This window comes from Eptatretus burgeri, chromosome 4 (assembly GCF_056783735.1).
Source record: "Eptatretus burgeri isolate ZD-2024b chromosome 4, Ebu_testis_v1, whole genome shotgun sequence".
In the NCBI taxonomy this organism is placed as follows: Eukaryota; Metazoa; Chordata; class Myxini; order Myxiniformes; family Myxinidae; genus Eptatretus; species Eptatretus burgeri.
The window spans coordinates 42,959,362-42,974,622 of record NC_140964.1 but is presented as its reverse complement, the minus strand read 5'-3'; the positions used below and the strand labels follow the sequence as shown (position 1 = coordinate 42,974,622).

At 40.8% G+C, this 15,261-nt stretch overlaps 1 protein-coding gene across 33 annotated transcripts in view; it reads right to left on the bottom strand.

Annotated features, from left to right (window-relative positions):
* The window catches only part of LOC147027910 (UDP-GlcNAc:betaGal beta-1,3-N-acetylglucosaminyltransferase 7-like), a 46,318-nt gene that overhangs the window by 18,603 nt on the left and 12,454 nt on the right, over positions 1-15,261 (bottom strand). For 7 of the 33 annotated variants that reach the window (XM_085877670.1, XM_085877672.1, XM_085877699.1 and 4 more), the window contains exons 2-4: positions 8,817-8,849; positions 5,716-5,896; positions 1,318-1,390 (exon numbers count right to left, since the gene is read on the bottom strand). The exons of 1 other annotated variant lie outside the window; for it this stretch is intronic. In XM_085877670.1, the coding sequence (XP_085733796.1) occupies positions 1,318-1,390; positions 5,716-5,896; positions 8,817-8,849 (287 nt within the window). Of the gene's footprint in view, positions 1-1,317; positions 1,391-4,337; positions 4,665-5,490; positions 5,570-5,715; positions 5,897-6,912; positions 6,986-8,816; positions 8,878-9,848; positions 9,979-15,261 lie in introns of those variants that run through there. 25 more of the 33 variants (XM_085877675.1, XM_085877701.1, XM_085877698.1 and 22 more) reach the window with 20 other exon arrangements.

Here is a 15,261-nt window from a genome sequence, read left to right as displayed (position 1 = left end):
AGCATGCTGGTATCCTATGTCAGAGTGGCAACCCATCCAAGATTGTGCCCAATAGCCAAGGAGCCTGCTTAGGCAGCACCAACACTTTGCACAGAGTATGGTCCCAATGGATGGATATGGTCGCATGTGGAGTCCTGGCCAAACGGCCATGTCAGGAATTTATTAACTATCGAGGATGAGCCGAATTACTGGAGCAGACATGAGTCAATTGCCACCTCCTTATCACTATTACATTATCCACAAAGGGATTACCTTTACCCAAATTGTACCTCCAGGGACCAATCAATTGCCAAAATAGTTTCCCGTGTGTTGAATATGGAATGAGATGGTGGACACGTCCTTATCAATAAGAAGCTTTATTGCAAGAAATAATGATGAAACAGGGAGTCGAGGTAACAAAACTTGGATAGATCCAGTGCACAAAGACAACATAAAAGGGGAGGAATGACACAAACTTATGATACAAGAGAAACTAAACCCCACTATGGCATGCACTCACTTACTCACATTGCAACATTGGGGACATGCAAGGATTTTGGGAAGTTTAGCTGTGGTCCTCATGCTGCAGTTGAACCCTCACAAGCTCAGGGCTCAGCACTCTCTGCAGCAGCAGCTCTATTTGTAGCTCACACAGACTCCATCAGTTCTCTGTACCTGTTATGCTTTGCAAGCGCAAGCTGTCTCATCACCGGCTTTATGTCACTTGGAGTACCTTTGCTCTAGTAGCTAGCAATAGCTTTATTTCTTGTAACTCGCTTAATTGCTCCTCGGAACTCGCAGGAACTGGCAATGACTGACTGACTGTCTCTGTCTCTGTCTCTGTCTCCCTGCACTACCTAGTTTTATCCCTCTCTGTGGACCACACTCCACCCCCCCCACCTCCTGCTCGCATGCTTCCCAACACATGACTAGCCCGGTGATTGGCCACCCAATGTCCTGGTGGCGGGTATTCATGCCACCAAACTGTGGCTTCACCAGCAATAGCATATTGACTTCCTTGGCACCAATCAATGCTCGTGTTCCAGTATGGTGGCTGTGCTTCCGGGGCAATATCACTCGATTTACCAGAGCAGGCCCCACGGGAGCATGACCGGTCCATGCTCGAAGGACTATTGAGTGTGGCACTCACTTACCTCCCATCCCTACCTGACCTTGTCTGACAGGAAGGTGCATACAATTCACAATCCTAGCTCTATACCAACCTTTATCGGTAACACCACAGTCTTCCTTGGTGCACAAAAAACAGGACAGATTTAACTTAACATGTCCCTGTTTACATTGGAATAATCTATCTTTTTCGAGCACTTGCACCATTACCTGATTAAGAAAACGAGCCTTTGAAGCAAGATTTTCATGTCTCCCAACGCTGATATCCTTTTGGATAAACAAACTAGAAAAGAAAGAGGAATTCATACAAATCAATGTGGGTAAAATAATAGTTGTATCAAATAACTTGTATTTTCAGTAATACTAATATAATAGTGCGCTCATTAATGCAAACTGTTGCAGCCTGTTCCAACTTGAGGCATTGTTAAGCAGGCCACACAAATTGCGAATTTAAGACCCCAGTGAGGGAGAGCAAGGTTACCAAGGACACATGCACCTTCAGACCCCGTTGAGAGCAAGGTGGCCAAGGATGTGTCTAAGAAAGGACACAATTAAATAAGGCCATTAATTATCTTCAAAAGGGTGTTTTAATTTACCCAAACACCCAATTTACACCCATGCACTTCATTGGAGTTCTCTTGGTATGCATGCAAAGTTTCAGGCTGCTAGGTTTCATGGTTTTGGAGTTATGGAGGAGACATGCACTAAAACAAACCAAACCAAAACACAACACAACACAACACAACACAACACAACACAACACAACACAACACAACACAACACAACACAACACAACACAACACAACACAACACAACACAACACAACACAACACAACACAACACAACACAACACAACACAACACAACACAACACAACACAACACAACACAACACAACACAACACAACACAACACAACACAACACAACACAACACAACACAACACAACACAACACAACACAACACAACACAACACAACACAACACACACACACACACACACACACACACACACACACACACACACGAGATAGGATACTTGACATGTGCCAAGTTTCCATTTTTCCTATGGAGCGGTTTCGGAGATACAAAGGTCCAAAGTTTTTTCTTTTTTCTAACAAGGCTGCCACACCATATGACCTACAGTATGTTGTCATAACTATCATTAAACATTCCACATGAGTAGTCACACCTAATCTGTAAATTTTGTTTCAATCACACAAGCAGTTTCAGAAAAAAGAGAGAAAACTAGAACGGCCACTCGGTGGAGCGCAGACATCCGACAAGCTGAATTAGTTCACGTTTTGTATCCCATCGAAAGGCAAGATCTGGTTTCAGACCTGAATTAAAATTTAATGACTTGTTCTTGTCACCTAACCAACTCATCCACCAAGTTTTGTCCGAATCCATCCATGACTTTTTCAAATATTGTGCTGCACATAGTTTTTGGCCCTATCTCTTAAGAAATTCTCTGATCCGGATCTTCAGCAAAATCTAATAATTAACCTCCGCCATCGAAGATGGATGGAGGTTACCTTTTTCACCCGTCTGTCTGTTTGTTTGTGAACAGTATTATGGAAAAACTCGACGGATTTCGACGAAACTTGGTGGGGGGACTAGGTATGGTCCAAGGATCATGCCATTAGATTTTGGACCTGGTCCAAAATCCAATATGGCCGCTATGGCGGCCATTTTGAAAAAATATTTGAAATTTTTTTTTTTTTGCATTTCTTCATGTTTTAAGTGATTTCCAACCAAAAAAAAATAAATTTGTTAGAGAAAAAAAAAAAACAGAACATTTTGCAACTTTTTTTCCCAGAAAAATTTCGATTTTATCTTTTTGCATTTCTACATGTTATAAGTGATTTCCAACAAAAAAAATGCCAAAATTATAATTGCGGCTGATTTTGGAACTTCAGATGGATATACCCACGTAAAATCAATTTCTGTCTCAAGGAATCTAGTTATGACAAATGAATTGAGTATGTAAAAGTTAAAAGTAAACGGGAAAGTTGCAAACTATAACTCTGTGAGCACTGTTGACGTAAAATTGAATGAATAGGATATCAGGTTCACTTGTGACCTAGCAGTATCGGCGGCGGAGGTTTTGCACTCCACAGAGTGCTCACCCTCTAGTTTCGACTGTCACATACCCAAGCTCTCCACCAAATATCCTCCGAATCCACCCACAACTTTTTGAGATATCCTGTTCACAAACAGACAAACGAAATACAGATGAAAACATAGCCTCCATCAACCTTCGGTGACTGAGGAAATTATCACACGGATGGACGGATGCACATACGTACGCAATGGCGGATCCAGGGGGGGTTCACCTGGTGCACGTGAACCCCCCCCCCTCTCCACCCTTACAATTATGTCACATGATCGTCGTGCGAGATATCACTGGACAATCGGCAATCGCACGTCTTTTGCTTTCACTCGGAAATTTATCCGAGCCGCGATACTTTTCGCTGCTGGTTCTGTATTAATCCCTGTGACTCAGTGTTTAGTTCTGGCTCTGAAGAGAAAAGCACCATTTTCAGGATCGTGTCATAGAGAAAAGCGCAATACAATCCAGAACTATTTCACCAAGTAATTCAAAGTTTTAGTGACTACATCTTCCATTATCATTAATGATCTGATCTGATCCGCAATGGTGAGTTGAGGTTTAGTGATCGGGGGTCATTTCGCCGCATCTTGTGCTCGTCCGTTCGATATTTTCATCGATTTGTATTGGAAACATTTTGTGTATTTACATCGTTGTTGTAAAGATCCGTCGCAAAGATTCCAAAATCTTCAGCATTTCTTTAGAAGTGATGGGTCTGAAGCCTTTTCATCAAGTAGCTCGATATTCCCAAATTTCCCTGTGCAGAAAGTACATTTCTGGTCGGACACTGCTACCTCCAGACAGATTAACCGTTTTTTCCTCGACGATTACTTTGGCGTGAATAAGGCTTAGTGGTATATTTCACAATACGAGAACATCTTGACCTAAAGTGAACGCCCCCGAAAAGAAAAAAAATTCTTGATTCGCCCCCTGGTACATAGTACCCGAAAATATAATGCCTCTGGCGACTTCGTCAGTGGAGGCATAAAAATAACAACCTTTTAAAAACATGGCTTAAAATAGCATACAGGATGTAAAATTATTTTAATACTTTCTATTTTTGCAATCATATCAAAATTTGGCTTGAAGACTATTCATTCTTTACAAGAGTATAATCAATTTACCGTATTCTTTCCAGAGCGTCGGTGCTGCCAAAGCAGTCTCTTGGCAAGGGTTTTGCTGGATGGTTTGGTCATGCGGGGTAGGTTGGTTATGCTGGGGGAGTTGGGGCAGCCGCAAAGGAGAGAGTGGGGGTGGAGGGGGGGATGGTGAGGGGATTGAAGTTGTGAAGTTGAAGGTTGAAGTCATTGCTTATTGGAGTGGAGGAAATCAGTAAGGCAGGTGTGGAGGTGGCCTTGAATACCATAGGCAGAGGAGTTTGGAGCGCAAGTGCACATTGAGTGTGCCATTGGATCCACTCATCAGCCTTGTTATGTTTGCAAATGGATTTCCTGCCAAGCAGTTTCAATTGTTATCAGATTTTCACGTTTCACAATACTGTATTGACAACGAGGATTCCGTAAAAAAAAAAGTCTGGTCTCGAGGAAATCACAGCATTTTATGAGTCCCAAAACAACACCACTGTACAGCCTTAATTCGTGAATTTTTTTATAATTGCCGAGCATTCGCCTTTACAAAATGAAAAATTATTTTTCAGAACCATTGGCTTGGAAGCCACTTCATTAAAAGCATGAGAAAGATGTCACTTTATCAAACACATGGCTTTAGTGAGCCTGAATATCATATACTGTTACCCAATTTGGTTGGCAGGATGGCCTAGATCTATGCTGCCTGGCCTGGGTTCTAATCTCGAACCAGCTATAAACTGCCATCCCAATGTTTCACAGGCATGGTGATCGATCAGTGTGTGCTGTCCCTTGGATGGACATTAAACTGGGCATCCAATCTGCCAGCATTAGTTGGTGGACAATAAGATCCCATGGTGTCCTTCATGAAGAGTAGGTGATCTATCGCTGGCACCATGGCAAAATTCAAAATTTCTGCCACAACTACTGCTGGGAAAGGAGTGGCAAGCCACCCAGTATAGCCCATACCAACAAACTGCTTTGGCAGCACCGAAGCTCCATAGCAGAGTATGGTACATCAGATAAGATCAGATGACCCCATTACAGATTTTACAAACAGTAGAGCAGGTAGGCAGACATGAGAGTGAGACATAAATAACTGAGTTAGGTCAGAAAATAAAAAAACAAAAATCACAAGGTTGCAGTTGTCTGGTTGTTGCCAAAAGCAAGTGGGACCAGACATAATACTGACACAAGAATGGCTTTTTGTTGTTGATGACCATCTGCTTGCTCCCACAAGTCGCGACATTGTCCTTCCCTCTCCTGTCTCACTGGAATGGGCAGAGGTAGAGCATTTACATTTGAGCTGTCTACTGTAGGTTCGATCCCTAACCTGATTATAAATTGTCAAATTGGTGCTTTGCAAGCAGGGCGTTACATCACGATACATCAAATGGACGCTAAACTGAACACTCACCCGGTAGTATTATCTGGCGGAAGTGAAAGATCCCATGGTGTCTTTCGCAAAGAGTTGGCACGTTATCGCCGACACCATGAACAAATGATAAACTCCTGCCAAAATCAACTTCAGTCGAACACCATGTCTGGCCAAACGATTCGTGAAAGGCTTGGCCCAAAACCTTGCCACACGGCCGACCCTACAACAAGAAGGTGGAATTAATTCTGGAAGTTGAAAAAGTAGTTTTATATTCTCTGACTTTCCAGTCCACCCCCTTTATTCCTCACTTCCTGTTCCTTATTCTTGTCTCCCCTCGATTCTTCCTTTTCTCGGTTCTAACCCAATTCTCGCACAAAGTCCGTTGTACACCTTCTTTTTCTCGGTTTTCCACCCTCCCTCTTCCCTCCCGTCCCTCTCTGTACCCGTCAGATGCACACAACCCATTGGAACTTAAGCACTAATTTTTGTTTCAAGATAGTTGATGGCTGATGCGATACATTGTGCTCAATGAATGGTTTCTCTTATGAACAGAAACACGCTCAATGGCTCAAGCTTCTATAACATTCTGTTACCAACAGAAAGCAGTTGTCCAAGTTAAACGGATTTAAATATCACTAAAAACACAGCACATTTTAATCAACTTAACACAGCTCCTCTCCTGTCTGAAAAGCACTATCATCAGGTGGATGATACACCAACTCAAGAAAAGAACGTGTAGGATAAGATTATTGCAAACATCAGTGACTTCCATAGAAATGTGCAAATTACCTCGCAGATAGGTTTGTCTGATCACAACACGATACTTTGGTTCCCAATACTGCCACAAACCAGAAAGCCTCACGTAATCTGATGTTATTACAATCGGCCTATGCCAGACAGTGTCATGCGAGCTATTGGCAAATGGATTTGCAATCATGACAGGATAGAAGTAATAAGCAGTGCTGATGCCAATTCACAATGCAAATGTTCCTACCAACTCTCTGTTCTGCTTGTGAAACATATTTTACGATTCATAAAGTGAAGTTGCATTCATGTGACAAAGTATGGATGACTGAAATGAAGTCACTCATCCACCAATGGCAAATAGCATTTTACCGTGGAAATATTCAGAATTGGAAAATATTAGCAAGGCGAACTCAAGTTTAGTGAAAGCTAAAACAGGGTATTATTTAACGCGTCACATGAATGTCCCATACAAGAATGGAAAAGCCGAACCTGGGCTTGCACTTGTGTCGACACTTTCAATACAACCTCAACGGCTGGAGCCACTGCCACTGTTGCGTTAGTTCTGAAATGCAATAAATATGACAGCCTCAGCCAAACTTATTTCTTCGAACCAATCGCCATCGAAACAACTGGAGTGTATGGCCGATCTACGTCCAACATCAGTGATATCGGTAGCAAGCTCATTGCATCAGTTGGTGATATAAGGCAACTGGTCTGGTTCAAGCAGCAACTGAGCTTGGCCATCCAGTGGGGGAAATGCCACCAGTATTTTGGCTTCGGCACGGGAAGAACAAAATCCAGCATTAACACCATTTTAAAGTCTGTTGTTTTGGGGTTTTAGGTCTGAGGGTTTAACTCGTTTATTTTGGTTTTTTTATCTTTTTAAATACTTCCATTTACTTGGTTGGAGTTTAATATTTTTAAAGTATTTGAAAAGTTATTAACAATTAATTTAGAATCATCTTTCTTAGAAAAAAAAAAAGTATATTTCACGCATGTCCAGCATCTGAAACGTACCGACCCCTCGGCACAGTATTTTGAAATCCCTGTTTTAACTGGAAATCAACGGGATCATATGTGCCTGGAATAGACATGGAGGAGGATTTGGCGATCGTGAGTACTGTTAATGATAATTTTGTTTGTTTCTTCTGATTTAGACCCTCATGATTTTACTTTGCTTCCAACTTACCTTCCAGCACCAAAACCAAATCCAACTTTACCCATGGGAAGTACAAAAGGCATTGGCAATGATTCAGCAAAAAACTTCTGGTGGGCCTGACACAATATCTGCACACATTAATTATCCATGAATTCTCTGTTGAGCAAGCAACATCCTTAACTCATATAATTAACTCCCCTTTTCAACAGGGAAAGGTCCCAAATTTGTGGAAATGCACCAGAGTTGTCCCGATTCCCAAAACTAATCCTCCCTCTGAAAAGGTTAAGACTAATGTCCCTCAAGTTAAGACTTACAACCCATTTTGCTAAGACCACTGAATCATTCATTGCAAGATGGATTCTACAGGATATTACTCCGAAACTTGATCCGCACCATTTTGGTGCTTCGTAAATTGCTTTCCACTTCGCACTGCCTCATGAACATGTTACATTCTATATATGTTAATACAGAAAAGGCCAAATCGTTTTCTTCTGTCATTTTTACGGACTTTACATAAGCTTTTGATCAAATCAATCACGTAATTGCGATTGCGATTGTGAAGCTCATTGATCTCGGCATACGTCCTGCTATGTATGATTCCTTGGATGTGCGATTTATGGTTCTCCCATCAGCAGTGCACAAGCTGTCATGTTGCTCGCTCTTATTGGAGGCATCAGTCAATGCAGGAGTTCATCAAGGAAAATGCTTTGGAGCCATAATTTTTTTTTAGCGATGACAAATGTTGATGACTTAACGATGGCTCAATGTCATCAATCACACCAGCTTTCAAATATACAATTAGAAGCTCATAGCCTTTTGAAATTGCCTCAGTGAAATAATATGAGATTAAACCCTGCAAAATGTGTCAGCATTGAGAGCAATTTATGCAAGATCCTCCAAATGAGCCAATTGTGTGGCTCGGCCACCACAGTTGCATTATGTACGCATGGCGAAAGTTTTAGGTGCTTATGTTCAAAATTATTTCAAGTGGGAAGCACATGTGGTGAATATTGAAAAACATGCGAACAGTAAACTTCACATGTTACGTATTTTGAAACGTCATGGTTTACCACCCCAACACTTGCTTCCTATTTTCAAAAGTAATATTCAGTCTCATTCCAAAGATGCAACACCTGTCTAGAGTGGAGCACTTACAAAAAAAAAAAAAAAACAGCTTTGAAAGAGTACAAAACGTGCTCTTCGCATAGTATTGGAATGCAAATATACAACTTACCAACAAGTTTTGATTCAGTATTCCCTCCCGAATCTGGAAGAATGCAGAAAATCACTTTGCACTGTATTGATGAAGAAAAAAAAAGAAAAAAATTTTAACTACAAATGAATGTCAAAAATTTTTCCCATTTTCCCAAAATTTTTCCCAGCTTCAAAAGGATCCTGAGGTGGACTGCCAAAATCCCAAAATTTTGTTGTAAAACAAACCGTTTGAAGAACAATGTTTTGCCTTACTTAGTTCATACTTTCAATGAAAAGTAGATTCAATGTTATCAGAATTGTGCCAGCTGAAGTTACTCGATGTTAGTAGTGAGTGTATTGTGTCTGTATATTTTTTATTGTAAGTTCATAGTTCAACCTTATTACCTTATTTTTTTTACTAATTTACAATTTCTTACAATTATCCATTTCTTCCTGTTTTATCTTCTTTACTAATGATGTAATCCACATGAAATTCAACATGCTGTTGCAATATGTGACATTGAATAAACCATTATTATTTCTCCAAAATAAGATGCCAACATCTTCAAAAGGGTGGTTGAACACCCAGCTGTTAGCTGGTTTGAGTGTGCTGTTGAGGGGGGCGGGGGGGTTCAACAGAAGTAAATTGGCATTTTATTCAAAAATATTATTCTTCTCGGAAACCGCCAGCCAGATGTAGACCAAGCTCGGAATGAGGTAGTGGGACCATGCCCTAAACCTTAAGCTGTGCTCCTTTTGGGCATAAGTTGTGCTCCCCAAAAAGGGGCCCCTCCCTGAATCCCTCATTTTCACCAAAACATCTTCTCCACAACTACCTGAGCAAGCAATACAGACCAAATTTGGTGCAATGAATCAGGAGGGTTTGGTCTCATGGGGTTGTGCTCCCCATTCAGATGCACCCCCTCCCAGGCAAAAATAATATTCCTTTCCTGAATCAATTCTCTGCAGACTACTGTGGTATATGAGAGTACAACTCTCATATAATATCTTTCTAACTGCAGCATTTTTATCTGGGCTATAAAAGACTGAAAAGAGGGGGGGGGGGGTTCACCTCAAATTCAGGTAATATATCATAAAATCTTCTCAGAAGTTCTTCAGGAAACATAAGGACCATACCATTGACTCGCATTGTTCTCCTCATGACCGTACCACTTCCTCCTAATCCCTCATTTTCACCACGCCTGTTAGGGAAATAACCGTCAGTCCCCCACGGGGGTATTTTTATTATTCATTAATATGAATATTATTATTATTATTATCACATCAATCTGTGACCACTCCCCTTCCTTGGTTCCACTTTCCTTTCTCATTCACAGGTGATCAAGTTATCTCCCTCAACAGATTTATCTCCATTATCTGCACTTCTGGTCATAGTTATACTTTACACTAAAATCACTTTGACCCAAGCCTAGCCCATCTCGAGAGAGGAAGGCAAGGTTAATGGAATCCAAAGAATGCTGCCCCATCCTCCTTCCCCAGCACGGATACATAATTTGTTCAAATTTCATTCTCCCATTGCTTTGTGACACAGCATTCACGGTCCATTGGTGAGACAAGGACATGATAAATAGAATTGAAAAACAGATGAAGAACACTACAACGATAACAATTCCAACAATCATGTGCATAAACCAGACTTTTTATCATATGACTTCAAAATGCCATCACAAGGTGTGCTGTACACAGAATGGAATTGTAGACATGACTCAGACATCACTCAAACTGATGCAGGAAACTTTTTTTTTTTAGGATTAATTTTAAAGGAAACAAATACTACCCCATATAAGGTTACCTTTGGTGGGCTTGCTCTTCATGGAGATTAATTTTGTGAGTAGGTAATATATAAACCAGATGTGGAACCAACATAATATCTGACATCATCTTCAGTGTTGAAGCCTCGGTCAACCATTATAATTGCTGATACTGAAGCAATGAGAATCCTCATTGGACTTTTGAAGATCATGTTCAGTATGATTGTAGAATGTGCTATTCATGGTGATGTGCTGTTAAACCACTATTTTTTCTGAAGATAATCTTTCCAGTGTGAGCTACTGTATCTCACAATGTCACAAGAGGTTGGTTCCTTATTTGAATGGTATGCTTTTTGCACAATTGAGAAAAGTGCGGTTTCAACAGGATGGGGCACCGCCACATTTTCCCACAACTATCCGAAACTGCCTGGATGAAATAATACCTTTGAGATGGATAGGACGCCATGGCCCAGTAGAACGGCCCCCATCCATGTCGTCCAGATCTAACTCCACTAGACTTTTCCCTATGGAGACACCTGAAATCCATGGTTCATAGCACGAGACCAAGTAGTATCGCGGAGGTGAAGAAAAACAATTGGAAAGAATGTGCTGATATCAGCCTTTCCTTCTTTAGAAACGTTCAGAGAAGCATACGTGCAAGAATTGTGTGTATGCATGTTTATGGGAATCAATTTGAACATTTACTAAATTAAAAATAAAATGTGTATTCTTTTCTTGTGGGTCTAGACTTCCACATACGAGCAAGTAATTATCCAACAATGTTCTCACATTTCGAAGGATGTGCATAGTCAGGAATATAAGCAATTATAGTTTGTAAATGCATATGTAATAAAATATGCATTGCTAATTTCTCAACAACAGACTGATAAGTATAGCACCTATCTCTGCTCAAAATAACAAGTTGTGGAACTGCTCACAACTGGTTGCAGAAACATCCACATACAACTCTACAAGTGATATAGATGTCTTTAGCCAAGTCACACAACTAATCACTCGGTATCAACATGGCTTAAAATTCAGAACCTCCGTCCATTGACATTGTTGACAGAGGAACAACATATCCAAAGTTGTGACTGGGATGGAATCCAAACTGATGATCAGAGATCAGACTATTGGAAAGGAAGAAAAAAAGATTATGTCAGCTATGGTAATTGATTTCATGACTTTACTTTCAACTGGAAGCAAACTTTCTGGTCTGTGGTTGAGTCGTGAATCTCTTTTTTTACATCCTTCTTGGCAGATGGGAAGTGAAAGAAGATTGAAAAGAACAGGCAGAGGAAAAAGAAGAGCAGCAGCCGAGTGGGATTTCAGAACATAGGCATCGATGCCAACTAAGTCCGTCACCAATGCAGGGCCGAGACTGCACAGAACATTTTGGAACCCCTTCTCAGGCGAGAATGACACGGGGTTTGGTAGCGGTGAGTGTAAAGGTGCGAGAGAGATAGAGAGAGATAGAGAGAGATAGAGAGATAGAGAGATAGAGAGATAGATAGAGAGATAGAGATATAGAGAGAGAGATATAGAGAGAGAGATATAGAGAGAGAGATATAGAGAGAGAGATATAGAGAGAGAGATATAGAGAGATATAGAGAGAGAGAGAGAGATATAGAGAGAGAGAGAGAGAGAGAGAGAGAGAGAGAGAGAGAGAGAGAGAGAGAGAGAGAGAGAGAGAGAGAGATAGAGAGATAGAGAGATAGAGAGATAGAGAGATAGAGAGATAGAGAGATAGAGAGATAGAGAGATAGAGAGATAGAGAGATAGAGAGATAGAGAGATAGAGAGATAGAGAGATAGAGAGATAGAGAGATAGAGAGATAGAGAGATAGAGAGATAGAGAGATAGAGAGATAGAGAGATAGAGAGATAGAGAGATAGAGAGATAGAGAGATAGAGAGATAGAGAGATAGAGAGATAGAGAGATAGAGAGATAGAGAGATAGAGAGATAGAGAGATAGAGAGATAGAGAGATAGAGAGATAGAGAGATAGAGAGATAGAGAGATAGAGAGATAGAGAGATAGAGAGATAGAGAGATAGAGAGATAGAGAGATAGAGAGATAGAGAGATAGAGAGATAGAGAGATAGAGAGATAGAGAGATAGAGAGATAGAGAGATAGAGAGATAGAGAGATAGAGAGATAGAGAGATAGAGAGATAGAGAGATAGAGAGATAGAGAGATAGAGAGATAGAGAGATAGATAGATAGATAGATAGATAGATAGATAGATAGATAGATAGATAGATAGATAGATAGATAGAGAGAGAGAGAGAGAGAGAGAGAGAGAGAGAGAGAGAGAGAGAGAGAGAGAGAGAGAGAGAGAGAGAGAGAGAGAGAGAGAGAGAGAGAGATGGGTTGGGTACACTTGCTTTGGAAGTGAATACCAAGTTGAGATATTCTGCCTTATCATCAGCAGAGTCTGCAGCGAAGTAGTTTGTGGTTAGTGAGGGGTTGGAGGGGATTGGGGAGGTAGGGGGAGGGGGGGTAACAAGGTGCCATGACATATTTGAGAAAGGAGACGGATGACCTGATGCTTTTTTCTGGCTTGCCTGAGAGTGGATACACATATATTGAGGATCTTGTGAAATGACATAAGATTTCCACAGTCAGGAACAACTTACATGTTGAAAAAGCAACCTGTATGATAACAACAGCCTTGCAACATATTTTTGTTCCAGAGCTGAGAAGATTATAACATCGCTGCAAATGAGATGGGATATACAAGGATAGAGATTAAGATGGAAAAGGCTTTTTGTGAAACCTTTCCCAGGCAGAGTTTGAAGACCGTTGTATTCGAGAGAGTTCAGATGGTAATCTTGGCTAATTGGCCTGAGCAAAATGCCAGACGAGCTCCAAATACAGCGAGAGAGATTTAGACTTTTACAATAATATGGTCAGAGGAACCAAGTGAGGCAAAAGAGAGGGACAGGAGTGGTTAGAAGGAAAGGCCATTAGCAGGTTGAGGAGAGACAATGTGCCATTTGCATAGACCAGGATGGGAAATTCACAGATTCGGAAGTTAACCCAAGGACTCATAAAAAGTCGAAGAGGCTGAATGATCATTGTAGAGCCAGCTCCTCATGAACTGGCATGATGACAGTTTAAATTGCCACAGATAAAGAAGAAAGATTTGGGATGAATCATTATGAGGTGGTTCATGTAAAGAGGAAGGTGTATTTTATCATTGTCATCAGGTAAAGGATACAGTACACAGATAAACATAATGTAGTTATCCAGCGAGAGATGTTACAGGGAGTTATTAGAGGTCAATGCAAAGTAAGAGCTATGGGGGATTGATAGGACCACATTTCTGCTCCCCCATCCCCTTCCACATAGCCTCAAGAGCAGGTCAAACGGCTGTTGCTCAAACACTGCACAGGTAAGGCTCACTTTGATAAACCATACATGGCAAGTTGAAGATGCCAAAAAACAGGTTGATACCTAAGTTGTGTGTGCTTTATTTTTTTTGCAAATACCACTTGAAATTCAGCCCTATCAGAAAAATAAACTAAGCAACAGGAACCATGAGGCCGAAAACAATGCATCACGCAAATGGTTCACGAAAGGTGGTAAAAACGCTATTCGACATGTTGACTAATCAGGAATGATAGGGTTCCGAGTAAGACAACATACCTACGTACATACATAACGTACATGCGTAAACATTTCAAGGTTTTGTTGACTTTTTTTTCGTTTCCAATTATCGTCTGACGCGTGACGTCACATTTACTACAAATAGCGTCCCCACAATAAAGAGCAGTGTTGCCTGGTTTATAGAGACCAGGTCTCATAAATGGTGACGAATGCTTTGTGATGATCTTGATAAATCTTGACAATAAAACTTTGAGAAATGTTCGTTCATTCACAAGCATCAAACCGCATCATGGCAATCCCATTTCATTCATGTTTTAGCTCGCCTGTTCGAAGAAGAGAGCTATAGCGATACCCCCGGCGTGAGCGTGAGCGTGAAAATGTTAAATTTTTGGTGCAAGTTATTTCCTTTCTCATGTTTTTATCTACCACACTATTTTTTTTACTGATTACAATGTACAAATACATATATTGCTTTAAAACTATTTGGATCAGACTTCACTGCAATGCTTTATAAAAAATATTATTAGACTCGTCTTTTAAAAATGACAAATGTATAAACAGGCGAGCATTGGGTGGCTTTGAAACTAACTCTCTGGTTTATTACGGACTGAATTTGGAACGGTAATTTGTGGACACCCTGTGTGTGGAAGAAAATAGATCTGAATCGAATCCTACCATTGAAAATACTCGAAAGTACCGATAAATATCACAGTAAGGAGTCAAAGAGCGAATTGGAAAGCGAATAAGCTTACCGATTGATTTGGGGGTGATGACAAATGGTAGACGAGAGGAAGTGATGCGTGCAGATGAGGATTTTAAAGTAATTGGTCAGTTGGGTAAAGCTCATGATGTCACCCAGCCAATCGCGTTGGACGACAGCGGTACCTTGCATATTGGATAGAGATCGCTACAGATCAGTTTGTGTGTGAATCCATACGAGTGGAATGGAAGCTAAACATTGCGTTTTTGAAATTGTTCGTACTTTTCAATCTAAACGGGTTTTAACGAAACTAAAGCAGGTCCACGGGTTTAAAGAAAGAAAACGAGTCGACTCACAAAATATGGGTCACTTGCCATGAAAGAACAGCTGCAAAAACCCAAGCCC